Raw genomic sequence first — 13,242 nt, 5'->3', positions numbered from 1 at the left:
TATAATATGATACTTACATTTTTAGTAGATGATTATTTTGGATTTTAATGATTATGTTTTGCATATTATTAGAACTAGAGCATACGAAATAAAATAGAAATTGTTTATAAACAATGACATAAAATGAGCTTAAAAAAATTTAAAAAATCAAATGCAGTCTTCAAACAAGGTTTAGATAGTAAAAAAAAACATATCAAAAGCATGATTATAATTTGTATTTTTTTCCTGTGGAAGTGTGATTGTTAGAAGTGATAAACTAAAATTAAAGTAAGCAACCTTAGATAACAAATATTTTATTAAATAGCAAATTCAAAAAACGATAAATAAAATGTAAACACAAATTTTACTGAAATATGTTAAAACTTCCAGTAACATTTAAAAAAGTATAATTTTTACCATCACACTGAGAAACTAGAATAAAGTAAGCAACCTTAGATAACAAATATTTTATTAAATAGCAAATTCAAAAAACGATAAATAAAATGTAAACACAAATTTTACTGAAATATGTTAAAACTTTCAGTAACATTTAAAAAAGTATAATTTTTACCCGTCACACTGATAAACTAAAATAAAGTAAGCAACCTTAGATAACAAATATTTTATTAAGTAGCAAATTCAAAAAATGATAAATAAAATGTATTTACTGAAATATGTTAAACTTTCAGTAACATTTAAAAAAGTATAATTTTTACCCGTCACACTGATAAACTAAAATAAAATAAGCAACCTTAGATAACAAATATTTTATTAAGCAGCAAATTCAAAAAATGATAAATAAAATGTATTTACTGAAATATGTTAAACTTTCAGTAACATTTAAAAAAGTATAATTTTTACCCGTCACACTGATAAACTAAAATAAAGTAAGCAACCTTAGATAATAAATATTTTATTAAATAGCAAATTCAAAAAATGATAAATAAAATGTAAACATAAATTTTACTGATATATGTTTAACTTTCAGTAGCATTTAAAAATAATTCTAATGTCATTTAATATCTCTTTTCTAATGTCATTTTCCTTGAAATGCATCTCACATACCTATAACAAAATGAATACAATATTTATATGTGCATTTAAAATAAATAGTACATACTATATTCATGTATGAAAAATTAATAGATTTTTGTAGAAAAATTTATAGATTTAAATTTCATAATCAAATAAAAAAAATTTTGCTTTAAGCAGTTACAATATATTATGGTCAAACAAAAATGTTTAAAGTTTGAGCAAAAATTTAATAAAATACTAAAATTATTAATATTTTTTATAAAATAAAACTCTATAAAAATAACTATATATTACAATAGTTTGCGATATGATTGATAAGAACAACTTAATTATTATAAATAATTTATCCACAATTTAAAATAATTTACTCTTAGTAAAAATATAATAAAGAAGCATAATTAAATTTTTAAAAATAAAAACAAATATTACTCACTTTAGAATTCTTTGCAACTTCAAAATCTCTTGGCATGGCGGCAAGCCATTTCTTACGTATTGGGAAATCCAAAATTTCATTCTTTTGTACCATCAACTTTGTAAAATCCTCTGCAGTTTGGTACACAGCACTCATATGCAATTATTCATAACACTAAGAATTAAATTAATGCTGACATTTATAACATTTGTAGAATAAATATAAATTTTACGAAGAACGTTGACACCAGAACACCGACGGTTGTTTACAAATTCAAATCAAAAATATTCGCCAATTGGCTGAATGCCGACACAGGTTATACTTCAGAATATCGCCAATGGCTCGTTTGATCAGATTTCGTAAAAATAGCTACCCTGGCTGGTTTCCCTCTGGGCCTAACTCTACTACGTCATCATCGCCTATAGTAACCCGTTGTGAGGCTTGATTCCTTTCTAGGAGGTATTGCCTCTACGAAAACCACTTTGATACGGAGATAATTTATTTCGCGATTCAAGTAAAAATATTAAACGTTTATTCACCATCTTTTCAAAAAGTTTACAAAGACAGCTAGTTAAGGCTATTGGTCTGTAGCTTGTTGTTTCTTCGGGATTCTTGCCAGGTTTTAAAATAGGGATAACATATGCTGTTGACCAGTTCTGTGGAAAAATTCTCTCTGTCCAGATACGATTATATAATTGAAGTAGAAGCACTAAAGCTCTATCGGGCAGGTTTTGTAGCATTGAATAATGAATTTCATCTGGCCCAGGTGCTGAAGGGCGGGTGTTTTTTAAAACATATTGGAGTTCATTTATTGTAAATGGCCGGTTATAGTTACAATCTGTGTCGTCTTTTGGCTTCAATTTAATTCTTTCCATATTTCTCTTAAACGTGGCGAAAAGGTTCTTTATAATTTGAAGCGCTTGAGATTTCAGAGAAAGCAGCAGCCAGAGCATTTACAATATCAGGGATATGAGAGATATGTGTATTATTAACTTTGAGAATAGGTATGATGTGTTCACAATATTTACCGGATATAGTTTTAATTTTTTTCCAGATTTCAATTGATGGTGTATTACAGTTTATTGAGGAGACATAATTTTTCCACGAGGCTTTTTGAGCATTTCTTCGAACTCTTCGGGCTATAGACCGAGCTTTTTTAAATGCAATTAGATTGTCTGTGGTTGGGTGTCTACGAAAGATCTGCCATTGTTTTTTTTGTTCTTTCTGTGCTTGATAACAGTTTTGATTCCACCAAGGTTTAGGATGTTTTGGAAGCTTAGTTGATGTCATCTTTGTGCAGTGTTTCGCTGCTTCAAGTATATTCGATGTGACATGTTCTACCGCGTCATTTATTAGTTTGATTTATCAAATTTTCAGTTATTGTTACAGTGAATTTAAATTTGTTCCAGTTCATAGTGCTCATTTTAAGCCGTGGCATGAGGGAACTTTGGAAGTTACTGCTGCCTGTATAAGTTAGTATTAAAGGGAAGTGATCACTATTAAAAAGGTTATCATGAACCAAAAATGACCAATATGGATATTGAGAGGAGCTGCAAATTGCTAAATCTATGGCATGATATGATTGTGAAGGGGCGTGAAAATAGGTATTCTCACCAGAATTGAGAAGACTGAGTAAATGATTGTTGATAAGTTTTTCAATTAAGATTCCTCTACTATTTGTGTCCGAACTACCCCAGATGGGATTATGACCATTAAAATCTCCTATTATAATAAAAGGTTGTGGGAGTTGTGCTATAAGTTCATCAAGATCTGCTTCAGATACATCATCTCGAGGTGGGAGATAGATGCAACATACTGTCAATAAATATTGAATACTAAGGCGGACAGCAACTGCCTGCAAAGAGGTATTTAGTGAAACCATACTAGAGGGATACATACAGAAAGTCATGATCATGACTCCACCTGAAGCTTTACTATTGCCTATACTATCCTTCCTGATGACGTTATATCCGTGTAATTTAGTTCGATGAATAGGTTTTAGTGATGTTTCCTGTAAGCAAATGCAACACGGAGAGAACTTATTTATTATATCTATAACGTCAGGTTTATTAGTGTTGTAACTCCTACAATTCCAAGATATTATTTTAGCCATTTATTGCTTCCGATTTTTAGATTTAGTATTTTTTGGACAGAGATTGGGTGGTGTTTCCAACCCTTTATCGGTTTGCATTTGTGTATCTGAAATTTCATCTGCAGTGTTTTCGTCTGTGCTCATTGCATCTGATTGTAAGTATTCCTGTTCTTTGTCTTTTAATTGTTTTGGCCTATTCTTATGAAATTTATTTTGTCTGCTCTTTGGTATATATTTGTGTTTAGTCACTAGTGGGGATTGGGTAAGTTTTTGTTGTAACACAGTTACCAATTGTGGTGTCAGTTTCAGATATTTTTGTTTTTCTGTAGAGGTTTGTGAAGGGGTTGTACGAGAGATAACAGATTTTCCAGAGTTCTGTGATTGTGATGATGATTGAGAATACTCTTTATTAGTTGAGCTTGCTGTTGGTTTAGGCAATAGTACTTTGAAATTTGTATTATTTGGTTCGGTATCAGCTGCGTCATACTGAATACCTATGGATATCTTCGGTTTACTATTGGATAATGCTGCAGAATATGAAATATTAGGTCTTGGTTGTGAACTTAAGAACTTAGCTTTAGCTTCAGTGTATGTCAGGTTTTGATTAACTTTGATGTTGATGATTTGTTTTTCCGTTTTCCATTTTTGACAGAGTCGGGAGTTGGCGGAGTGAGGTTCTGAACAGTTGGTACATTTTTCAGGCCGGGTGCAAATTTGAAATGTATGTCCAAATTCACTGCAGCGAGAACAAGTTTCTTTACCTCTGCAGTGATTAGTCGAATGGCCAAACTTCTGACACTTAAAGCATCGAAGAGGGTTAGGAACATATGGTCGTACTTTGCAATTAATATAGCCTACTTTACTGTCAGTTGGTAGAGTGGCGGAATTGAAAGTTAATATTAAATGTTGAGTAGTAATTATATCTTTGCCTCTCTTAATGGTTATATGGCGTGCATCAACAACTGATTGATGAGAAAGACCTTCAATAATCTCGCTGATTGGGAGATATTGTAATGATTGAACAGTAATGACACCTTTTGATATGTTGAGGGTATTATGAGGAGTAACAGTTATAGATATATTATCTATTTTACGTGATTGTAGAAGTGACATGGTTTGCTTATTAGAATTGGTTTCAACTAGTAAATCACCTGACGGCAATTGACGAACATTTTTAGGGTTTCCGATTTGGGATTCTAAGAATTTTTGAATAATAAATGGTGAAACAGTACTAAGTTTTTTGTCTTTAGAATTAAGAACTAGAAATCTGGATTTTGCTGCGTCGTAGTTGGGACATTTGGATAGATCAAATTTAGATGTATTTGCGAAACTGTGTGCAGAATCTTTGGGTGACTCCATAGCTCATAGAAACGTTCATCTGGACACTCCCATGCCCACCATCGAGCCCAACAAGGGGAAAAGAAGCACCGGCTCTGTAAAGCTCAGCCTCGGTGTTCTGTTCAGGGTAGCTCCAGGTATAGCACTACAACAGGGGAGCGTGGATCCGCCAAAACTATCAGAGTTCAAGGGCACTCTCCTGATGCAGCACGTAGTCCCTAGCAGGGTGCTACGCATGCCCTACCAGCCGATTGAAAGGGAGGGGGACCTAACCTCCTTCCACTCGTCTACAGTGAAGCAGGGGCCAAAGAGTACGCAGTCGACCAACTCCGAGATGAAAATGCCCCCTTGGGCGCCACACCAACACCCTCTGTAAGTAGGCAAGGCCTGAGCTCTCCTTCAAGAACGGAAGCATGAGTCATCAAGAGAAGTCCTACTCGTTCGTAGCGAACTGGAAGTCGTCGAAGCTTCTATTCTGCTGTATCGCCATTACTTTTTTTTCGTGAACGCGTGGATTTTTATCTTTAACGTTGTTTTAAACGATAATTACTTCTAGCTAACTCCATTCAAAGGGAAAGAAAAGCGTCTTTTGACAATAAAGTAAGTTCATTTGTTATTTTTATTTTTAAATATTTGCTATTTTGTAATCTTTTTGATTGTTTATGTTACTTTGCTTAGACTGCATATTTTATTCGATGAGTACCAAAGTGAGTGCTCTGCTACACAAATTTTACTAATTTAAAAATGTGGTTATTAAAATTAATATAACATTAACTAATTTTTGGTTATTATTAATATTAACTGATAAATTCAAATCGAAAAGTTTGTCTTAATTTAACACTATATCTTAGATTCATAGCTGCCAACATGGATAGGAAAAAATCCAGTAGAATTTACGAAATATAAATTTCCTGATAACTATTGCAAACTATACTAAATATTTTACTTTCAGGAAATTTTTATTTTAATCAAAATACAAAAATTTTACTACACTAATCACTATAAATGATCTTCAACATTTTCCATTTATAAATAAGACAATAAATGTACTTAATTTTTTCTTATTATGTAAACTCATAATTTTGAATACTAATAAACAAGTAATTTATGATTGATAATTGAAAGATTTTTTTAAAATTAGTTTAAAAAGGGAATTCTGCAAAAAATTAATTGAAAAAAATAAAATAATAATACTAATAAATAATAATAAAAATAAACTGAAAACAAAAATAAATAAATAAGCTTTAAACTGATATAAATGAGGCTTGTTTCATTAAGTATTAGTAATATTTGTTTAAATATTCAAGCAAAGCAATAAATGGTGTAAAAATTCTATTTCAAAAGGGATTTTTTTTTAAGAAAGCTTACTCAGTTTTAGGGAATTTTCTAAAATATGCAAAAACCAGGAGAATTTTTATTAAACCAGTAGACCAGGAGAAACTGGCAAAATCCAGTAGTCTACTGGAAAATCCAGTAGAGTTGGCAGCTATGTAGATTCCTGTTGATTTGTTTATGTTTGAGAAATTGTATTTGCAAGCTTTACAAGTCTACGTTTATTACGTTAAGTTAAAATGAATGGTTAGTGAAACATCTATAAATACATTTTATGCTTTTATAAAAGCATTATGCTTGTTAAACACATTTTATGCTTGTTACAATTGGTTACGAAAATTGAATGATAAAATACAAAGCAATGATAAAATGCATTTTTAGGATGAAATTTATTTGAGTTCAAAAACAAGATAAATAAAGGTTTTTTCCAAGAAATAATAAATGGTATGTAATTACAAAGTATAATAAGTTGCAAGTATAATAAGTAATCAATAAATTTATTTAGATCTGCACTTTTAAAATGTTTACTGTAGTAGCTCATTCTTATATGAATAGAATTAGTTAGTATAATAAGTAATCTGTTATAATTAGTTAGATTAACTAGGTTTTTTCCAAGAAATAATAAATGGTATGTAATTATAAAGTATAATAAATAATCAATAAATTTATTTAGACCTGCACTTTTAAAATGTTTACTGTAAGTAGCTCATTCTTATAATTAAAATAATTTTTTTTCTCAAATCCCAGTCAAATTATAATAAATTAACCCTTTTCTCTGTATTCATATTTTTTCGTTTAATAGTTTGGCTGAATATCTATGAAAAGTAAGATAACTTGATAATCATGTCGAAAAAATGTCCTTCCGTTACCAGTTTTTAAATTTGAATTTTAAAAAAAATTATTAACCGAAAATCTCTGGTTTTAACTTAGTTAGTTTATAATTTGCTTCAAAGAGTTTTAAAGTCTGAATAATATTCATGGAAAAAATGTGTTAAATTTTTGGTTACTATCAAAAATGCATTGATTTTGTTAGTCAAACTGTTCTACCATAACAACCTCAATTAATCTTATATGAACTTATTTTTTTCAATATAGTATTACTTAAATATTGCTAATTTATATTGATGTGCTTATTATTATAGCAAATAATTTTAAAATATTTTTGATCTCTCTTATTTCAGATTAATCTTTAAAAATGCCTTTTCGTTGCTGTGTTCCCAATTGCAAAGGCAACTATGACAGTTCTTCGGAAAAAGTTTCAATTTTTAAATTCCCTGAAGGTAAAGAGCTCTGCGACAGGTGGCTAAAAAGTATACCAGGAGAGAATTTTACTCCATCCAAATCATCAAGAGTAAGTTTTCATTTCAATACTAACATAAATCTTATTAGAGAAGCATGTTTTATTAGGAAACATGCTGTTATAATTAGTTAGATTCCCTGATTCATAAATGTAAACCCTAAAAAATTACATAATCAATTTAAATGATGGCTCAAATTTAAAGAATATGCAATAGATGAAAGTTTCACAAATCTTGTTTGATGGTAATGCATTCTAGTTCTGCAAAACAAAAGAGAGTCCTCTTAAAATTTAAAAAAAAATTTACTTAGAAAATTTAAAAACTTGCATGGAAAAGTTAGAAATTGTTTAAGTTTAGAAACTGCATCAAAACTTATCTTTTGTTATACTATAAATTACTGTGGAGTACAAACAATGTAATATTTAATTTTGAATGGTGATAATTTTGTATATGAACTGTTCTTTGTTTTACATTTAATTGTTTTTTCGATAAATTGACCATTGTATGTCAATCTCAGTATTTATTTTCACGTCATTTCCTTAATTTCTATAGTTTTTTGCCACAAATGTGGCGGCCAGTAATTTTAACCACCTTGGCAGAAACGTGCTAACCTTTGCTATAAAATTCCTTGATGAAGAAATTCAAACAAACAATATAAGTTTTTAACTATTTAAAAAATTTGATTCTGATGGCTTGGAACTTTTAATAATAATATTTGCATAATGAAAAGAGCATTATGAATTGAAATACTGTTTGTAAATATTTAAATTTGTATTAAAAATTTCCTTTTTTATTTTTCAGGTATGTGAATTACATTTCCATTCCCATGATGTGGAAAGAGAAACATTTATTTACGACAGTAAACCGGGGAAAGATTGTCGACTAGATTGCGTTATCCTAGGTTGAAAGCTGAAGCTGTAACTGCTTTATTTCCTGGTTGTCCAACTTTTCTATCAAGTGCACAGAACCATCGAGAAAATCCCGAGGAAAAAAAGGATCGATTAGAAAATGCACAGCTCAGTAAGATTGTTGAGCTAAGTTTGTTAAGCAAAGAAAACGAGGATAAAAAAAACTTATTCTCCTCGCAAGATGAATTTTTAAATTGCTTGAATTTTTTCAATCTCCCTCCTCATTGGACTTCAATCAAGAAAACTGATGTTACCATATTTGCTCATGTAGAGTATGCAGAAGTACCACAAATAAAATCTTCTGTGGTAATTGATAAAGAATTAAAAATGTCGGCATATTATGGTAGTACTCAGCTTTTAAAATGTGGTATTAAATTACCTAAAAAAACCAACTCAATGTTTGAGATAGCGGATGTCTTGATGATTTTGGAGAACTTTCAGCAGAAAAATAACCCAGAGTTATCGTTACAAATTTTAAATGATATGTTTGACAAGATTGCAAGCGAGGATGTGGAATCATCAAAACAAAACATCCAGTTTTTAAAAGAACAAGCGAAACTAATTATGTTAAAAAAGGGACATAGACATTATGAACATGAGCAATTAGTTTTTTTTTCTTTGCTCTTCTCTATATCTCCACATGCTTATAGGTTCATTCGAAATTCAAGCAACTTAATACTTCCGCACCCTACAACAATTAGAAAAATCACTTCCAATTTTCCTTTGAACCCATCAAATGAACAAGCCAGCTTTAATTTTTTGAAATATGTTGAAGAGAGATACAAATATGTGAAAGAACATGAGAAAAATGTAGTTCTTATGTTAGATGAAATACACTTAAAGCCTTATTTTGATTATAAAGGTGGTGACATAGTTGGTTTCGCTTTTGACAGTGAGCAAGCTGCTACTAGTGCTCACACATTTATGATTTCAAGCTTGTGTTCAAACTATAAAGATGTCGCTCACATTTTGCCAGTAAAATCTATAACAGCTGATATTTTGTTTTCAATTATTAAAAAAAACAATTATTGGCTTAGAAAATATAGGCTATAAAGTAATTGCAATCGTTACAGATAACAATGCAATCAATGGCAAAGCTATGTCTTATTTTTCTGATCCCCCAAAAATGCAAATTGCATACCCCCATCCTGTTAATCCCCAAAGGCTGCTTTTTTACATTATAGATGCAGTTCACATTTTTAAATGTATTCGCAACAATTGGTTAAACCAACGAAATGATGGTTGCTGTATATTTTATCCAAATTTTCAAGATAGTCACTGCATTAATAAACTTGAAACTGCCTCCTTTAATACCTTGAGAAAACTTTATGAGCTAGAGCATGCTCAACTTGTCAAGTATGGTTATGGCTTAACTTTGAAAGCCCTGAATCCTACAAACATTGAGCGCCAAAATGTCCAACTAGTTGTTCGAATCTTTAATGAATTTATAGTCAAAGCCTTGTTGGAGTTTGGTGAGAAACAATCCTTAAATTATTATCAAGGAACTGCTGCATTTATAGAAATAATTCTTCGCTGGTGGTGGGTGGTAAATGTGAAATCTTCTGATAAGGGTATAAGACTAAAAAATGTATATATGTATCCTCTTACAAGCTTACCCAAGCATGAGAGAAGGTGTTTTTTAAAACAGTTCATTGATTGGCTTGATGTGTGAGAAAATTCAGGCTGCAGCACCGGAACTTTAACGAAAGAAACTCATCGTGCTTTGAATCATACGTGTAGAGCAATATTAGATTTAACTGATTACTGCAGTAATCAGCTAAAAATGAAATACATTTTGACAGGAAAATTGCAATCAGATGCATTAGAAGAACGTTTTGGAAAATATCGAACACTAGCAGGGTCTCAGTATTCTGTTTCAATACGGCAGATTTTTGAGTCTGAAAGTAAATTGCGAATGCAAAATTTTTTGCCATTGACTTTAAAGTCATCCAAGTTTGGAGAATTTAGCATAACACAATTTGATATTGATGTCACAGAATGTCATGAGCATATTTCTGAAAATGTCAACATACCTATCACTGATATTGATATCACAAATTTAGATGATAAACTACCAATTTTTGTATATATGGCTGGGTATTGTATTTATCAAATATGTAAAAATTTGAAGTGTGTTTCTTGTGAAAGTCAACTGACCATGGACAAAGAATTGGCAGTTGATGATTGTTATAAATTAATATCTTCCATGAACAGGGGAAGTTTGAAATTCCCTAATTCTAACGTAATCAGAATTGTGTGCTTTTCGTATGCAGTTGCAGAAAAACTTCTTTCACCTTTGCATGAAAAACAATTTCTTGCAGTTAAACACCAAAGGCTTTTCATGACAAATTTGATTATGAACTTATTAACAGATTTTGAAGTTTTTAATGATGTTGATGTGTGCTCATCAGGTCACGTTGCTGAGCTGATCGTCAAAAAAATAATTTGGACTACCGCTAACATGTTACTTAAAAATTATTGTTCTAACAAGAATGATGTGGTTAAAAAAATTTCTCAAAAACGCAAATTAAGTACATTGGAAAAACATTAATATAAATAACATAAATAAATAAACATTACATATAAATAAATTTAATTGCAATTTGATTCTTTTTAAAAGATTTACTTTTTTTACTTCCAACTTTTTTAATATATTGCATCCCCTTTCTTTAATTTTGGAATGTTGCATATTTTTAATCATTTTATCAAAATATGCAATAATATTCAATACAATAATATTCTAATATAGTATTTGATTTTAATTAAAAAAAAAATTTTTTTTTTAATTTGTTGTGTAATACAAGCTTATGAAATTTATAATTTTCTTTTAACTTGTAGATTGTTTTTGTATAATATATTTTCAAATCTATTTTATTTACTATTATCATGCTATAATTTTTGTATAATTGTTTTGAAGGACTTTTTTAACATTGCATAAAAAATTCAAAATTATATATTTTATTTAATGAAAATTTTTTTCAACCAGGATAAAGAATAGGTTTTTATATTTTATGTATTAAAGTCCTTAAGAAAATAGCAGCTTATTTGAAATCATTATGTATTTAATTTTATTGAATTGGTTATTAATATTTGTAGGTTATATTCATGACTATATTTAGAAGTAAATTTTTCATTCCATTTTGTGAATAAAAACTTGTGTGACTAGTTCATGATGTATTTAAATTTCATTAATGTTCTGTAAATAATTTGACTCTTTTATATAGCTTTATATTTTGATATTTTTTGTCTAATAAAATAGTAAAAATACTCTATCTTCTCTATGTGTGCCCCTGGGGGGAAATTGTTTTGGGAAGTGCGGTATTAAAAATAGAGAATGCAAATTTGTCTACTTTCTAATTTTTTTTCCTTAATAAATTTTTTTTATTTAAATATTTAGCCACTCTGGAAGATTTAATACAAAGTCTTCATGATAATAGGCCTTCTGTTCCATCCATACCTTTTCAACATCTTTTAGAAACAACTGAAGACGAAATGCCGATAACTAAAAAGGTGCAGGTTTTAGACTCTTTTTATTTCTACTCTGCAAAATTGAATTATTTACAAGAAAAAGCATTTTCCTAATAAACAGTTAACAAGTGATTTGTTAACCACCACAATAAATGCCAGAAAAGATGTGCGTTGGCAAAACAACTAAGTCGCCATTTCAAGATAAAACCAATGAAAAGGAGACCACTGTAGCTCTGCAGAGATCTCCAGTTGAGACTCCTACTTCAGTTGAGGCTGTTTTAGCCCAAAGATGTCCTGTAGATGATAGTGACGACGATGATGGTTGGTTGTTATAATTTAATTATTTTTATTTTCCAACTTGCATTTTTTATTATAGGTTTACAATTATTTCATAATAAGTCTAAATTTTCTTTTAGACAATGAGCAATATTCAAAACTAAATTTTATTTAATACTTTAATGCTTCAACGTAATTTTTTAGAAATGATATGTTGCAGAAACATCTAATGAAAAAAATTTGAAAAATAAAATATTAGAGCTGGAGAAACAGGTTGAACCCTTAAAAAAAGAGAATGCCGAGGTGCAGCAGCTGCGAGATCTGTATGCGTTCTTTTACTTCCATATTAAAACAAGAACGATAAAAATTAAAAAAAAAAAAAAAACGAAGTTATCCAGTAGTAAATTCATAAGCAAACAGCTACATGCAATAAACAAATGAACAACTACAACAAGAACCGCTAAACACAAATGAACAACTACGAGCGATTCTGCACACACGTTGTTACAAACAAGTATAAACCGGAATGAGATATGAGTAATGAGTTTTCATTCTAGTTTAAGCAGGAGTAACTTCATATTACACAAAAGAACCCACAAGAAGCTGATAGATAAGGAACATACACTCTGTTTCTCAAACATTCACCCCCTTTATTTCCCACCCATTCATATTCCTTCCAATAGAATATGAATGAATATGAAATAAAAAGGGGAACACTTGAAAAGTCTTGAATCACTCAATTTATCTGGTTGGGTTGTACAAGTTATATTATGTATTTATCACTGACAAGGGAAACTAGGGAAGTGTGACTCGCCAATTTTGAAATAAACTAGCGGGATGTATGCCTTATGAGGAATAATTTTAGGGGGCAACATTCGTTTCGGCCCATAGAGGGTCCTATGAGAGATAAAAAATAATTAAGTATGTAGAAAAATCGGTATTTCATTACTTCAATGCAGACTATTAGTCATTGTAATTATCTTATACTCCAATTAATTTTATGGTACTTTCACGTACTATATAATGCATATTTATTGTCAAAATTGATTTCGAAAATTTTATATTTCTGTAGTTTTTCAGGAAAAAAAATTTTAAAAAATTGGC

General features: G+C 30.0%; 1 protein-coding gene and 1 pseudogene across 2 annotated transcripts; one reads left to right on the top strand and one right to left on the bottom strand.

The window, feature by feature from the left end:
* Positions 1-712: 712 nt before the first annotated feature.
* Positions 713-4,877, bottom strand: LOC147803982 (uncharacterized). Its single transcript, XM_087151643.1, has 2 exons — positions 1,448-4,877; positions 713-1,044 (listed from the first exon to the last, which is right to left on the bottom strand). The coding sequence occupies exon 1, from the start codon at positions 4,875-4,877 to the stop codon at positions 3,540-3,542; it is 1,338 nt and encodes a 445-aa protein (XP_087007769.1). The 3' UTR covers positions 713-1,044; positions 1,448-3,539.
* A 441-nt stretch (positions 4,878-5,318) lies between these two features.
* Positions 5,319-11,074, top strand: LOC147803981 (uncharacterized; annotated as a pseudogene). The gene is made up of 3 exons (XR_015429142.1): positions 5,319-5,456; positions 7,370-7,615; positions 8,348-11,074. The product of XR_015429142.1 is annotated as an uncharacterized LOC147803981 (transcript).
* The last annotated feature ends 2,168 nt before the right edge of the window (positions 11,075-13,242 follow it).

This window comes from Parasteatoda tepidariorum, chromosome 9 (assembly GCF_982258835.1).
Source record: "Parasteatoda tepidariorum strain Cologne lab strain chromosome 9, Ptep-v5.0, whole genome shotgun sequence".
NCBI classification, from domain to species: domain Eukaryota; kingdom Metazoa; phylum Arthropoda; class Arachnida; order Araneae; family Theridiidae; genus Parasteatoda; species Parasteatoda tepidariorum.
The sequence above is the reverse complement of the archived record's forward strand: the minus strand, read 5'-3'. Positions and strand labels throughout refer to the sequence as shown.